This window comes from Babylonia areolata, chromosome 29 (assembly GCF_041734735.1).
Source record: "Babylonia areolata isolate BAREFJ2019XMU chromosome 29, ASM4173473v1, whole genome shotgun sequence".
Classification (NCBI taxonomy): domain Eukaryota; kingdom Metazoa; phylum Mollusca; class Gastropoda; order Neogastropoda; family Buccinidae; genus Babylonia; species Babylonia areolata.
Window position 1 is genome coordinate 11526580 of NC_134904.1, and position 15921 is coordinate 11542500.

General features: G+C 43.5%; 1 protein-coding gene across 1 annotated transcript in view; it reads left to right on the forward strand.

Annotated features, from left to right (window-relative positions):
- The window catches only part of LOC143274714 (putative acyl-CoA dehydrogenase 6), an 18836-nt gene extending 3349 nt beyond the window's left edge, over positions 1-15487 (forward strand). Inside the window, exons 4-9 of the mRNA XM_076578621.1 lie at positions 1353-1459; positions 3109-3276; positions 4751-4924; positions 6698-6859; positions 9423-9573; positions 15244-15487. Coding sequence (XP_076434736.1) covers positions 1353-1459; positions 3109-3276; positions 4751-4924; positions 6698-6859; positions 9423-9573; positions 15244-15349 — 868 coding nt within the window. The 3' untranslated portion in view covers positions 15350-15487. The remainder of the gene's footprint in view (positions 1-1352; positions 1460-3108; positions 3277-4750; positions 4925-6697; positions 6860-9422; positions 9574-15243) is intronic.
- Positions 15488-15921: the final 434 nt, after the last annotated feature.

Consider the following 15921-nt stretch of genomic DNA (forward strand, 5'->3'; position numbering starts at 1 on the left):
CTCTCCCCAGGGAGAGCGCGTCGCTACACTACTACAGCGCCACCCGTTTTTTTTTAATTTTTTCCTGCATGCAGTTTTATTTGTTTTTCCTATCAAAGTGGATTTTTGTACAGAATTTTTCCAGGAACAACCCTTTTGTTGCCGTGGGTTCTTTTACGTGCGCTAAGTGCATGCTGCACACAGGACCTCGGTTTATCGTCTCATCCGAATGCCTAGCATCCAGACCACCACTCAAAGTTATAAAATTTTTATAATGATAACACCTGCTCTGGCCAGGTAATATATCCAGGATTTGTACAGGTTTTTAAAGTTTTTAATGATTTGTAAATTATTTCCAAAACAAATGATGTGCTGTGCCTTTTTAAATCCTAAAAAATATTATAATGTCTTTTAAAAAATCAACTGCGTAAAAGATTGCAGGAAAAATTACACATTATTTCTGTGACTGTGTCAAATGTAAAGCAAAAAAATTGAAATGCCCTGTCCAATTGTCAGATCATTAATGTAAATAATCATTATATATACAACCATCATAATCATCATGAGTATTATAATTTAAGAGTCAGTTTTTAAGTCCTGTGCCAGGAAATTTAGAAGAAGAAAAAATGTTTATAAATAGACTGTACAGTAGCCATCACCATGTTACTATTTATAGAGCTGTACACCAACAATCTCTCTGTTACTCTGTATGGCATTGTATGTGTTTGGAGGGGCGTGTGTGTGTGTGTGTGTGTGTGCGTGTGTGTGTGTGGGTTTGTATGTGTGAGAGAGAGAGAGGGAGAGACAGAGACAAAGAACTTAGAACTCAGAAACCTTTTATTGTTTTAATGTCAATAGCTTAACTGTTATGTAATAGTAATGTGATGTGTAAAAGTATGAAGATAAAGCGATCAGAGAGGTCTTTGTAAACGCTGACATGGATTACAGGATCTTTAACGTGCGTATTTGATCTTTTGTGTGCGTATACACAAAGGGGGTTCAGGCACTAGCAGGTCTGCACATATGTTGACCTGGGAGATCGGAAAAATCTCTACCCTTTACCCACCATGTGCCATCACCGAGATTCGAACCCGAGACCCTCAGATTGAAAGTCCAACGCTTTAACCATTCAGTTATTGCGCCCATTGTCATAATGAATTTATTTTCATAATAAAACGATGGTCATCCCAAGAAAGTCCAGGCAAAAAAAAAAAAAAGCTTAACTGTTAACAGCCCTAGTGACATTGGGGTACAATCACAACAACCACAACAACAAAATAGTTCGATGAAAACAACTAACCAAGAACATACAACTTGTGTAAATTCATTAGGATGTGTGTGTGTGTGTGTGTGTGTGTGTGTGTGTGTTGCAGGTTTGGCAGTGAGAAGCTGAAGAAAGAATTTCTGGCACCATCTATTGCAGGCGACTATGTGGCTTGTCTGGGCGTCAGTGAAGTGGGATCAGGATCGGATGTTGCCAGTCAGTAGATGTGTGTGTGTGTGTCTCAAAAGTCAAAGTCTTATTTCAAGATGTTCAATTGAATACTGCTTTTTCTCAAATCAAGCCATCTACAGAGAAAATGAATAAACAAATGATTTCTTTTTAAACTCAACCAACCATTCAAACAAACAAACAGAATGACCAGACACCGTTGGGAAATGGTTAGTGTCATGGACTGATGGTTTGGAGGATGTATGTTCGATTCCCAGTGGAGGTTTTTTTTGTTGTTTTTTTTTTTGCCCTGTGGCTGGCTCGTGCCCTGAGTTAGAGTGTGCTGTGGGCTGAAATAGGAAAAGTGGGACCACACAGTCCTGTGTCGTCCATATAATAGATGCATCTTTGGGTGTGTTGTTCAAGTTTATTGACCAACATATCAAGTGTCTGTATCCCTCGTTCCTGGTTGACGTCAGAATATCATTATGAAGGGAAGTGTAGAGTACAGCCTTGTGTGACATAGTTCTGAACCTTGATTGGACCTTCACAGCGGTATCCTCCTCCTCCACCTTCATCATCAAGAAAGGAAAAACTGTTCCAGGACCTGTGGCCTTTTATGCCTTGTTCTCATGGTGGCCTCACTTTCACTTCCCCTCCATTTCTGTGCTCTTAAGGTGAGTCCTGTCAAGGTATTTGGTGCTGACAGGTTCATGGGGGACTCCCGTTGGAGGGATGCAGTGGTGATCTCCACTCTGGGGGGAGACGCTTACTCAGCCTGGCTCTGCGACTAAGCTGTTATTGTCGTCAGTTTGGGGGCTTAGTAGGTGGTGTCCTACGGATGTTGAATCAGAACAGGCACTTCTGAACAGCACGTAAGTGACTCGGCAGCAGCGCAGGGTCTCCTCTGGTGTGTGGCCTCTTGGTGACCTTAACTCAGTGGTTCCCTGTGGACTGCCGACGCTGGGGCTGCAGCAGACAAAATGCAGGTGTGGATTTATATGGGGGGGACTCCAAATATGCAGTGTGAGAGCTATGCTACTGAAATGGTGCAGATGACGGGGCAGAAAAAATAATGCATGGTGTGATACTGAAATACACAGTTGCATGTCTATTTCACAAACACACACGCACACGCACACACACACACACACACACACACATGTAAGCACATAAGTTTGAACATGAAACACCAGGCCCACACTTACATGCATTCCCTCATATATTATAAATACCATGCCAAGCAAGCATATATATAAGACATTTCACAAACGATATAAGAAGTATTAGACAAATAAATCAAGAATTATATTACTGCTAATCTTTTAGGCAGTCAGAGAGATGATGTATATGTGTGTGTATGTATGTTTATGTGTGTGTGTGTCTGTGTTTATGTGCTTATATCTGTGGGGTTTTGTGTGTGTGTGTGTGTGTGTTTAATATCTATGTGTTCATAACGTCTAGTTCGTGTGTGTATGCTTATATCTCTCTGTGTGTTTATGATGTCTGAGTTTGTGTGTGTGTGTGTGTATATATATATTTGTGTGCATATGTGAAAATGTGTGTGTACACAGTTGATTTGGTTTTGGTGCTATTTTTGAAATGTCTTTCATTCACTTTAGCAATAGATCCTCTACATACGCATATAGATTTTTTTTTTTCAAACACAGTCAGTTTTTGTTGGGCTTCCATGACAGGCATCAAGACGAAAGCTGAGACCAAGGGAGACGACCTGGTGATCAACGGCGGCAAAATGTGGACGACGAACGGCACGCAGGCCGACTGGATGTGTCTGCTGGCCAACACCGGCGATGGCTTGCCGCACCAGAACAAGTCTCTCATCTGTCTGCCCATGAACCTCCCTGGTGGGTGAACGAAGGAATGATGCTGTGCCCTGACAGTGTGTGGAATTTATTTTTGGTGTGTGTGTGTGTTGTTTCTGCAGGCTTGTGTAACATTTGTGTGTGTATGTGTGTGTATGTGAAGCAGTCTCCTCAATGTGTGTGTGAATTACACTCCACAGTGTGTGTTTGAAGTAATCTCCACTCTTCTTCTTCTTCTTCTTTCTTCCTTTATATGGCCAACATCATTTTACCGATGATTCTGTCGTAGTTTGGGGAGATTACCGAAGATTGTGCTGTTGTGAGGATTTAAAAAAAAAAAAAAAATTGTTTGGTGCCTGGCCAGCCAGTCCACGTTCAGCATGCACGGACATGATGCCAAGCCTCTGCAGCAGCCGTGGATGGGGAGGACAGAAGTAGAAAAGTAACTGGGAGGGATGGCAGGAGGAGGAGGGGGGTGGGAGGGGAGGGTTGGGGGTGATGGGGGGAGGGTTGGGGGGGGGGGGGGGACGTTGTTCCAGGTTTCTAGAGATGGGAGGCCAGCCTGGACTTGAAACAGAGTCCAGTGACTCAGCCGTCACAACCTCCTGAGGCAGCTAGTTCCATTCTGGTGTGGTCCTCGGGAAGAACGTCATCTGCCTGCACCGTGTCGTGCAGGTGGGGATGTCGTAGCTCAGGTCGTTATTTGTTCTGCAGCTCAGCCTGCTGTCAGATGGTTTGGGGCAGGTATGTGGAGTTAATGGAGATGAGACCGTGATGGAATTTGTAAAAACTCTATGTGTGAATAAAACTCCATGGTGTGTGTGCGTGTGAAGTAATCTCCACAGTGTGTGTGAAGTAATCACTATTTTGCCAGCATGTGTTCTTGTTTTTTTTTTGTTTTTTTTTTTAGGAGAAATCAGTGGATGCCTAAAAGTTCTGCAAGTGAGCAGGATAGTTTCAGCATCCCTGGAAGGTTCTTTTTTTTTTTTTTTTTTTTTTTTTGTCTTTCGTTTTGTTTTGTTTTTTTGTTTTTTTTTTCTTTTATATCTTTTTGTCTCTTTTTTTTTGTTCCTTCCATCATCATTTTTCAAATGTGTTGATTAAGCTCCACTATGTTGCCAGTGTGTTATTCATTTCCACAATGTTGCCAGTGTGTGTGTTCGGTAAACTTCATTATGTTACCAGTGTGTGTTAGGCAAACTCCATTATGTTACCAGTGTGTGTGTTAGGTAAACTCCATTATGTTACCGGTGTGTGTTAGGTAAACTCCATTATGTTACCAGTGTGTGTGTTAGGCAAACTCCATTATGTTACCAGTGTGTGTGTTAGGCAAACTCCATTATGTTACCAGTGTGTGTGTTAGGTAAACTCCATTATGTTACCAGTGTGTGTTAGTCAAACTCCATTATGTTGCCAGTGTGTGTGTTCGGTAAACTCCACACTGTATGCTTCACTGTAAGATGCACGCACACGTTTCATGTTGATCATGACCGGGCTCAAAAACCCTCTCCCCCAGGCATCCACACCAGCGAGAGGCTGGACAAGCTGGGCATGAGGAGCTCGGACACTACCCAGGTGTTCTTTGAGGACGTGCGCGTGCCCCGCTCCCACATCATCGGGGAGGAGGGCATGGGCTTCACCTTCCAGATGCTGCAGTTCCAGGAGGAACGTCTATGGGCCGCCGCCGCTGGTGGGTTTGTGTGTGTGTGTGTGTAGACTGAGGCTGGGTTTTTTTTGGGGGATTTTTTGTTGTTTTGGGGTTGTTTTTTTTGCTACCCCATCATCTGCAGTGTTTCAGTGGCATTACTCCCACGCCGTTCATTTAGATTCCCCCATACATGGCCACACCCGGATTCGTCCGTCACAGTTCCAGCATCGGCAGTCCACAGGGAACAATCGATTGTTAGGTCGCCAGGAGGCCACACACCAGAGGAGACCCTGCACTGCTGCTAAGTCACTTCTGTGGTGTTCAGTGGTGCTCCCTACTAACTACAATAATGGCTTAGTCGCAGAGCCAGGATGAGTGAGCGTCCCTCCCAGAGTGGAGACCACCACCACGTCCCTCAGACAACAGCCCCCCATGAATCTGCCAACACTGAAGACATTGACGGGACTCAACCCAAGTACAGAAGTGGAGGGGTAATCGTATTGAAACTGATGTCACCATGAGAGCAGGGCATGAAAGGCCACAGACTTTGAGACTGTTTTGTTTATATTGATGATAATGAAGGAGGAGGATGACGATGACAATGACGATCTTGCTATGGAGGTCCATTTTGGTTTGGGACTGCATGACAAGGCTGTACTCTACGCTTCCTGTCATAATGATATCCCAGCATTAACCAGGCCCGAGAGATAGAGACACTTGCAGTGTTGGTCAAGTAATTAGAGCAACACACCCAAAGACGCATCCTTGAAGTGGATGACACTCGACTGTGTGGTCCCGGTCTCCCCATTTAAGCCCACAGCACACTCGACTCTGGGTAGGAGCCGGCCACAGGCCGAAAAACCCACCTCCGCTGGGATTCCTCCAAGCCGTCAGTCCACGACACTAACCACTTCGCCACAGTGGCTGGTGCCCAAGGCTGGTTTTGTTGTGGTTGTTGTTGTGGGCTACCTCCATAGTCCAATGGTGGGTTTGTGTGTGTAGAGTGAGGCTGGTAAATACATACATACATGCATGAGTTTGTAGATATCTATAGAAATAGATATCTATAGATACCTCTCTCCCTCCCTGTCTCTCTCTGTCTCTGTCTCTCTATCTCTCTCTTTCTCTCACTCTCTCTGTATGTGTTATAGATAGACAGACAGACAAACAGACAGACAAACGGATGGCCAGCTCCGTTCTTCCTCTGATACTTGACTTCTCAGGATACCTCGCGTCAGAAGTAAGACCTATGGACACAGATCGTTTTCTTTTCAATCGCCAAAGATGTGGAACAAGCTCCCTGATAACCTCCGTTATTCTGATTCCCTCGCATCTTTTAAATCTCCTCTCAAAACTCACCTTTTCCCTCAGCAATAAGTTCAATTGTGGCAGGTCCACTTCCTTTGCGTTAGCTGTGCTTGACTATGTGTGTATACATATGTATGTGTACATAACTACATGCATGTATATGAATGTGTATTGTGTGTGTGTGTGTTTATGTAAGTTTGTGCCTGCCTGTGTGTGCGTATGTGTTAGGGTAGCTGTTAGATACACATGTATGTTAAAATGTATGTATGCAGTGTGTGTGTGTGTGTGTGTGTGTGTGTGTGTGTGTGTGTGTGTGTGTAGTCACATTTTGGTGTGTGTATGTAACATAGATATAATGTTTTATGTTAACAAAAGCGTTTTTGTAAAGCACCTAGAGCAGATTTCTGGATAGTGTGCTATATAAGTATCCATTATTATTATTATTATTATTATTATGGATGACATAACACTGATGCCCTTGACTGTTGTGTTGGTGATGGTGCACAGCGGTGCTCCCCATGGAGAAACTGATCCAGGAGACGATTCAGTACACCCGGGAGAGGAAGGCGTTCGGTCAGCCCATCCTCAACAACCAGGTCGTGCACTACACGCTGGCCGAACTCAGCACCGAGGTTGAGCTTCTAAGGGCGCTCCTCTACAGGGCCGTGTGTGAGTTGTGTACAGATGGGTGCAGGGGTTTGTGGGGAGGGGGGGTGGGGGGGGGGTGCGTATGTGTCCACAGGGCTGTTTGTGTAGTATGCAGTCAAATGTGCTCGTAAGGATCTTTGTGTTCTCAAGTAGATACTTGTGTACACAGGTGTGTATATTTGTGTTCACACAAGAACACAATGCACAAGCTTGCATGCACACACAAATAAAGACACGCTCACACACACACACGAGTGACACATACATGCACACACAGATGCACACATGCACACGCAGACACACACACACGCACACACAATTCACACACACATAGGGGACACACCCACATATGCACCAACATACACATACACGCATGTACATGAACACACCATCTAAAAACACTTATAGTGAATAGATGTTAAACTGAAGAAAACATGAACACACACATTCGTTTATGTATTTCTTTAAAGTATGTTTCATTTTTGTTTATATTTGTTTGTGGGATCAACATTAAACCTGTGTGTGTGTGTGTGTGTAAGTTCAGTAAGGAAAGGACATTATATATCAATGCGAGTTTGTTTCTTTTATGTATATATTTCATTCTCCTATCACATTCTCAAACCTTTTGCACATTTTGGAATCGCCAACTCAGAAATATCTCCCTTCTCTTCCTGTAGAGCATGAGTAAAAGAACAACAAATACATGGATAGGTAAATTGATAGATAAATAAGTAAATAAGTAGACAAATGAGAACAATTTTGTTGCAAGCTATTTTACTTTGGAGCAGGCACTACATAATACACAGCATCTTTGAACTCTGTGTCTTAATTGTTATATCAGCATTTTCATTATCTTCATTGTGATGAATTAATGGGGGGGGGGGGGGGAAGCATCACAGTACCACTGTATTTCAAGAATTATTATGTATCAACCAGCGGGCTGCTTTGTAACTTTACATCTTGGCATTCCAGACATCAGAACAAAATCATGCGGGCAGCGTTCTTTTTCGTCCCTGCAGTATGTTTTGGCACAGTTGAGTTTTACTCACTCAGGACGACAAGTTTTCTCCCTTGCTTTTCCCCACAGACGGCCCATTTGTAAGGGTCTGGAAAAAAAAATCACAAGAAATACAAAATACAGAGTAAGAGAACGAAACTTTTACATAAAAAAAAAAGAAATCAAATTTCTCATCTTATTTTTACAGTTTTGCCATTACGTAAAAAATAATGCCAATTTCTCACCCCGAATCACCATACCCATGCCCGCTTTGTGCACTTAATTCACTTTCTTCTTCGTCATCATCCACCTCTTCAATGTCTTACCCTTCAGTTTGTAGCATTTCAAGTACTTCGGCAACATTAAAACGTTGCCGTCGCTGCCTTGTTCACTCCACAACATTTTAAGAAGAACCCACTTTGCTAACAGGCTGGCACATGACAGGCTGGCCAGTCATACCATTCGGTTGTGGAGTGACCCAGAATAGCGCACTCTGATTGGCCAATCACAAAATCACGTGTACAGGGTGTGATGGATTTTTATTTTTTGGAAAACGCTATTCCGTTCCGTCATCCGAAACCGAAGACATTTTATGTAGGAACGCTCACGCATTCCGTTGTCCGGAGAGAGTTATGGGCCTGTGAGTGTGCATCCTTGTTTGTTTTGTTTTGTTTTGTTTTGGTCTTGTTGCTGTGAAGGTTTTGTCGTCCCTGTCCCTGTGCTATCTGTCTTTATCTGCTGTGTGGGTGGGAAGTATGAATTAATGTGTGTCTTGTCACTGTGCTTTGTGTGTGTGAGGTTGATGGGGCGGGGGGGGAGGGAGGGGAAGAGAGGGAGGTTGCACACAGGCAGAAGTGTGGGGGTTTTTTGGGGTTGTTTGTTTTCTTGTCTTTTGCTTGTTGTTTTGATCAGCTTGGTTGGCGTTGCTTGTAGGCTGTGTGTGTTTGTGTGTGTGTGGGGGTTATTTGTATATACACCTGTGTGTGTGTGTGTGCAAGTGTGTGGGTGTGTGTATGTGCATGCATGTTTCTGTGTGTTTGTGTGTATGTATGAGTTTGTGTATGTGAATAGTGTTCCAATGTAGACTAGTTCAGTATAGAAAATGTTTGGTTTTTTTTTTCTTTCTTTTTTTTTTTTTTTTTCTTTTGCCAAAAGTTTCTCTCAAGTACAAAAAATCATGACAATAGTTGTACGCACATGAAAAACAATGACTTCATGAAATGTGTTACTGACTAATCTGATGTAATTTGCTTTTTCCTCTTTTTTTTTCTTTTTTTTGTGTGTGATTTTGTCCACCCTCATCCCTTCTCCCCCACCATCAACCATCACCACCCTTTTTATTTTTTTCAGATAAATAGATAGATAAATAGATAGATAGATACATATATATATATATATATATATATAAGGAAGTGTCTGGGTTTGTTCCAATGTACCTTTTATTTACCTGTGGGCAAGCTGAATCCGTAGCTTAAGCAGCACTGACTTGAAGTTGTATACCTTGTGAATGGAGAGAGTTACCACTCTTTACTATTTGTTAAATATATATATATATATATATATCTCCCCACCTTTTTCATGTTTCAGTACTGTACATTGAAGGCAACGATGTGACCAGAATGGCGTCCATGTGCAAGTTGAAGTGTGGGCGGCTGGCAAGGGAGGTCACTGACAAGTGTTTGCAGTTCTGGGGGGGGATGGGTTTCACCTCCCAGACTCTCGTCAGCCGCTTCTACAGGTATTGGTTTGTGGTCTGTGTCCTTCGCTGCACGTCATTATTCATTCACACCTGCAAACTGCTACGTTTGTTGGTTTGTTTGGTTTTTTTTAACTCTTTCACCACCAAGTTTCTGTGTCAAGTTCCTTCACTATATGTCATTGTTCACACCTGCAAACTACTACGTTTGTCGGTTGTTGGTTTGTTTGTTTTTTTAACTCCTACACCACCAAGTTTCTGTGTCATGTCCGTCACTATATGTCTTTGTTCACACCTGCAAACTGCCACGTTTGTCGGTTGTTGGTTGGTTTGTTTTTTTAACTCCTACACCACCACGTTTCTGTGTCAAGTCCTTCACTATATGTCATTGTTCACACCTGCAAACTGCTACATTTGTCGGTTGTTGGTTTGTTTGTTTTTTTAACTCCTACACCACCACGTTTCTGTGTCAAGTCCTTCACTATATGTCATTGTTCACACCTGCAAACTGCTACGTTTGTCGGTTGTTGGTTTGTTTGTTTTTTTAACTCCTACACCACCACGTTTCTGTGTCAAGTCCTTCACTATATGTCATTGTTCACACCTGCAAACTGCTACGTTTGTCGGTTGTTGGTTTGTTTGTTTTTTTAACTCCTACACCACCACGTTTCTGTGTCAAGTCCTTCACTATATGTCATTGTTCACACCTGCAAACTGCTACGTTTGTCGGTTGTTGGTTTGTTTGTTTTTTTAACTCCTACACCACCACGTTTCTGTGTCAAGTCCTTCACTATATGTCATTGTTCACACCTGGAAACTGCTACGTTTGTCGGTTGTTGTTGTTGTTGTTTTTTTTGGTTTTTTTGGGTTTTTTTTTTGGTTTTTTTTAACTCTTTCACCACCAAGTTTCTGTGTGAAGTTCCTTCACTGTATGTCATTATTCACACCTGCACACTGCTACGTTTGTCGGTTGTTGGTTGGTTTGTTTTTTTTAACTCTTACACCACCAAGTTTCTGTGTCAAGTCCTTCACTATATGTCATTATTCACACCTGGAAACTGCTACGTTTGTCGGTTGTTGGTTGGTTTGTTTTTTTTTAACTCTTACACCACCAAGTTTCTGTGTCAAGTCCTTCACTATATGTCATTATTCACACCTGCTCACTGCTACGTTTGTCGGTTGTTGGGTTTTTTTAAAAACTCTTTCACCACCAAGTTTCTGTGTCAAGTCCTTCACTATATGTCATTGTTTGTTCACACCTGCACACTGCTACGTTTGTCGGCTTGTTTTAACTCTTTCACCACCAAGTTTCTGTGTCAAGTTCCTTCACTATATGTCATTGTTCACACCTGCAAACTGCTACGTTTGTCGGTTGTTGGTTTGTTTGTTTTCTTAACTCCTACACCACCAAGTTTCTGTGTCAAGTCCTTCATTGTATGTCATTGTTCACACCTGCACACTGCTACGTTTGTCGGTTGTTGGTTTGTTTTTGTTTTTTTAACTCTTACACCACCAAGTTTCTGTGTCAAGTCCTTCATTGTATGTCATTGTTCACACCTGCAGACTGCTACGTTTGTCGGCTTGTTTTAACTCTTTCACCACCAAGTTTCTGTGTCAAGTCCTTCATTGTATGTCATTGTTCACACCTGCAAACTGCTACGTTTGTTGGTTTGTATTTTTTTAACTCTTTCACCACCAAGTTTCTGTGTCAAGTCCTTCATTGTATGTCATTGTTCACACCTGCAAACTGCTATGTTTGTTGGTTTGTATTTTTTTAACTCTTTCACCACCAAGTTTCTGTGTCAAGTCCTTCATTGTATGTCATTGTTCACACCTGCAAACTGCTATGTTTGTCGGCTTGTTTTAACTCTTTCACCACCAAGTTTCTGTGTCAAGTCCTTCATTGTATGTCATTGTTCACACCTGCAAACTGCTACGTTTGTCGGCTTGTTTTAACTCTGTTACCACCAAGTTTCTGTGTGAAGTTCCTTCACTGTATGTCATTGTTCACACCTGCAAACTGCACACACACGCTTTATGTCTGGTATTTAAATTGAAAAGATGTTAGACTAAAGAAGAATTTATGACCTTTCGTATTTTGGGCACATATTTATTTTTCTACTTCGTTTGTAGGCTGCATCTTCCATGTTCACTTGTATGTACATGAGTGGGCTTTTACGTGTATGTCCGTTTTTACCCAGCCATGTAGGTAGCCATACTCAGTTTTATTGGTGTGTGCATGCTGGGTATGTTCTTGTTTCCATAACCGACAGAACACTGACATGGATTACTGGATCTTCAACATGCGTATTTGATCTTCTGCTTGCGCACACACACGAAGGGGGTTCAGACACAAGCAGGTCTGCACTGTGTGATGACCTGGGAGATCGGAAAAATCTCCACCCTGTCCCTACCAGGCGCCGTTACAGAGATTCGAACCCGGGACCCTCAGATTGAAAGTCCACAACGCTTAAAACCACTCGGCTATTGCAACGGTCAATGTTTATTTTGAAATGTGTGTTCTTGTTGGAATGTGGGGGCATTGTCAGAATTTGTGTAGTTCTGTGCATTCTGTTTTGTCACCTTTTTCATCAGCAAATATGTCAGCAATTTATGTTGTAGAGTTAATGATAAATTCATGTACCTCTGAAACGGAAGTGAGGAAAAGCATAAACTGAGCTCTGATTGGCTCAAGCCTACCAATGGCCATTCAACCAGAATTCTCAGTGACTGAGAGAACCTGCGTCTTCCACTTTCCCACAAGAACAGTTCGCTGACACACGGCATCCGTGATTTTATCGGAGAGAGAGAGAAAAAAAAGAAGAAAAAAATCACTGCATAGCATTGTTATTGTGGGCTTAGTGATGTGGCAATGTGGAGTTCAGTGGAGCATGCTTCATTCGAAATGTAGCAGTTGGTAGGACTGTTTGGAGATAGGTAACCAGTGTCAAGTCTTCTTCTTCACGCTTCAGTTCAGTTCTACATCAACTGGGTTACGCTGCTGGTCAGGCATCTGCTTGGCAGATGTGGTGTAGCGTATATGGATTATGGATTTGTCCGAACGCAGTGACGCCTCCTTGAGAAACTGAAACTGAAACTCTACATCAAACTACGGTATGTCTCTTCAAAGAACCTTTTTTTTTTTTCTTTTTTTTGGGGGGGGTGGGGGGTTATCCCAGAATTTGGGACATTTCATTTTCTAAATTCTGATGATGATTAATGATGATGGGGTTAACTCTCTCCACACGAACGGCGAAAGAGACGACGTTAACAGCGTTTCACCCCAATTACCATCATCAAAATATTGCAAGCGGAAGACTCTTATACTGAAGATGTGAATGTTGACAAAGAATACCACAATTCTGACGATGGAAGCTAAAGGTTGGGTCATTCAGACACCCACTGGACATCCGAGGGGTCTGTGTAGAGGAGAAGAGAGGACTGGCCGTACTGAGTGAGTTAATGAAGGTGCTGCTATGGGAGGGGGTGTGGGGGAGATGGAAGCGTCCATATTTAGGTCTGGGACTTTTTGACATGGCTGTGCTCATATATTTTAAGTATATCATGGTGTCAATCTCACTGAGAGACACAGACATCTGCAGTGTGGCTCAGTAAGTGTGAGCAGTGCTCTCCCCCAAAAAAACATGCCTGTGAAGTGGATGACTCACAACGGTGTGGCCCCCAGTCTTCCCATCAGACCCCGCAGCACACTGAACTCTGGGTAGGAGCTGGCCACAGGCTGAAGAAACCCACACATCTGATGGGGCTCAGACAGGCGCAACAGCCGAGTAGATAACTCTTTCCGGACGAAGGAATGCTCACACATTCCTACACAAAACGGATTCGGATTCGGACGAAGGAATGGAATAGCATTCTCCGAAAGTAAAATTCCATCATGCGCTGTACACATGATTTTGTGATTAGCCAAGCAGAGTGCGCTATTCTGGGTCACTCCACAATCGAACAGTATGATTGGTCAGCCTGGGATGTGTGGCCCGTCTCGCACACACGCTGACAAAGTCACTGACCGGTCGTCTGCTCGCGTGCCAGCCTGTTAGCAAAGTGGGCTCTTCTCAGAATGTTGTGAAGCGAACAAGGCAGTGACGGCAACGTTTTAGGGTTGCTGTAGTACTTGAAATGCTACAGACTGAAGGGTCGGACATTGAAGAGGTGGATGATGACGAAGAAGAAAGCGAATTTAATGCAGAAAGCGAGCATGGGTATGGTGATTCGGGGTGAAAAATTGGCAGTATTTTCTACATATGGCAAAACTATAAAAATAAGATTAGAAATTTGATAGTTTTATATGTAATAGCTCAACACGTAATAAACCAGTTCTGAAAGTTTCATTTTCTTACACAGGATTTTGTATTTTTTTGTGTTTTTTTTTCCAAACCCTTACAAATGGGCCGTCTGTGGGGAAAAGCAAGGGTCATGGGTTCGAATCCTGGTCACAGGGCCCGGTGGGTTAAAGTTTGGAGATTTTTCTGATCTCCCAGGTCAACAGACGTGCAGACCTGCCAGTGCCTGAACCCCCTTTGGGTGTAATACGAACGCAGAAGATCAGATACGCATGTTAAATATCGCTTAATCTATGTTGGCGTTCGATTGGTTATGGAAACAAGAACATGTGTCTTCCTCTACACCCCACCCCGCCCCCATGAAAATGGAGTATGAGTGCATACAAAAAAGGGGGGTGTTGTCAGGGAAGCTTTGTCAGGGGGGTGTTGCCGGGGGGAGAGGTGGAGCTTGGTGGTCCAGAACACCAATCTGACATCTTTTTCTCTTTTTTCTTTTCTTTTCTTTTCAGATCTTAATTTTCTTTTCAAGGTATAAACACACACACACACACACACACACACACATGTATGTATCATACATAGTGGAGTGATGGCCTAGAGGTAACGCATCCACCTAGAACGTGAGAGAATCTGAGTGCAGTGGTTCGAATCACGGCTTAGCCGCCGATATTTTCTCCCCCTCCACTAGACCTTGAGTGGTGGTCTGGACGCTAGTCATTCGGATTTGAGACGATAAACCGAGGTCCTGCGTGCAGCATGCACTTAGCAGCACGTAAAAGAACCCATGGCAACAAAAGGGTTGTTCCTTGCAAAATTCTGTAGAAAAATCCACGTCAACAAGAAAAACAAATAAAACTGCGTGCAGGGGGGGGGGGGGGGGGGGGGGGGAGGGTGGCACTGTAGTATAGCAATGTGCTCTCCCCCTCAGAAAGCAGCCCGAATTTCACACAGAGAAATCTGTTGTGATAAAGAGAAATTAAAAAAAAAAAAAAAAAAGTACATGGCAGGGGGTAAGAACTGTCATACATGTAAGAGCCCACTCATGTGTACAAGTGAAAGTGGGAGACGCAGCCCATGAACAAAGAAGAAGTAGGTCGAGCTTGAAACCATGTCCGTGTCATCCTGGGAATGCTTTCCACTTTGCCATGGGGGGGTTGTACATTTTCAGTTTCACTCCTTGCTTTAGGATGGCTTTTTCAAAAGACTCTGCGACCTGCATGGGAAAATGGTGAGAATTTCCAGGACACCGTGCGCTTAGTTATATCGTCTGTCAGGAAGGGTGACCTTGCAGTTCCAAGTTCTTGTGTTTTGGCATCGTAAGGAAATACCATTCAGCTGTTTTTGTTGTGGTTTTTTTTTGTTTTGTTTTTTTTTCATTGTATATACATGTGGGATTTTTCTTGTTTTGCAGAGATTTCCGCTTAATTTCGATTGGAGGAGGAGCCGACGAAGTCATGCTGTCAATCATATGCAAATACATGGACACTTTGCCCCGCCCACCCAAGAAAATGAAGTGAGAGTGTTGCCAGGGGGGTGTTGGTTTGAACAGTATTTTTGGGGGGAACATGTCACCAAAGAACACAGTTACAGATGAACAGGACAACAATAAGATCTTACATAAAGTCCTGTCCTTGTACTTATAAGTATGTTGTCAGGGGGGGGTGTTGCCAGGGGGGATGTTGTCAGGGGGGTGTTGCTGGGGTGGGGGTGGGATTGTTGTCAGGGGGGTGTTGCCAGGGGGGGCGTTGCTGGCAGGGTGTTGTCGGGGTGGGGGGGGCTGCCAGGGGGGATGTTATCAGGCGGTGTTGCTAGGGTGGGGGTGGGGTTGTTGTCAGGGGGGCGTTTTGCTGGGGGGTGGGGGGGGGTTGTCAGGGGGGGAGTTGGCAGGGGGAGGGCAGGGGGGTGGTTGGCAGGGGGTGTGTTCTTCTCTTTCTCCTCCTCCTCCTCCTCCCACCTTCACTCTGTGAAGAGTCATTTGGGAACTGCACAGAACTGTTCACCAGATTCTTCCAGCTTCGTCGATTGTGTGTCAAAATATTGTTTCATAGGCTTAGTCAGATTTGTTTTTGATTTAATTCTTTTAGATTTT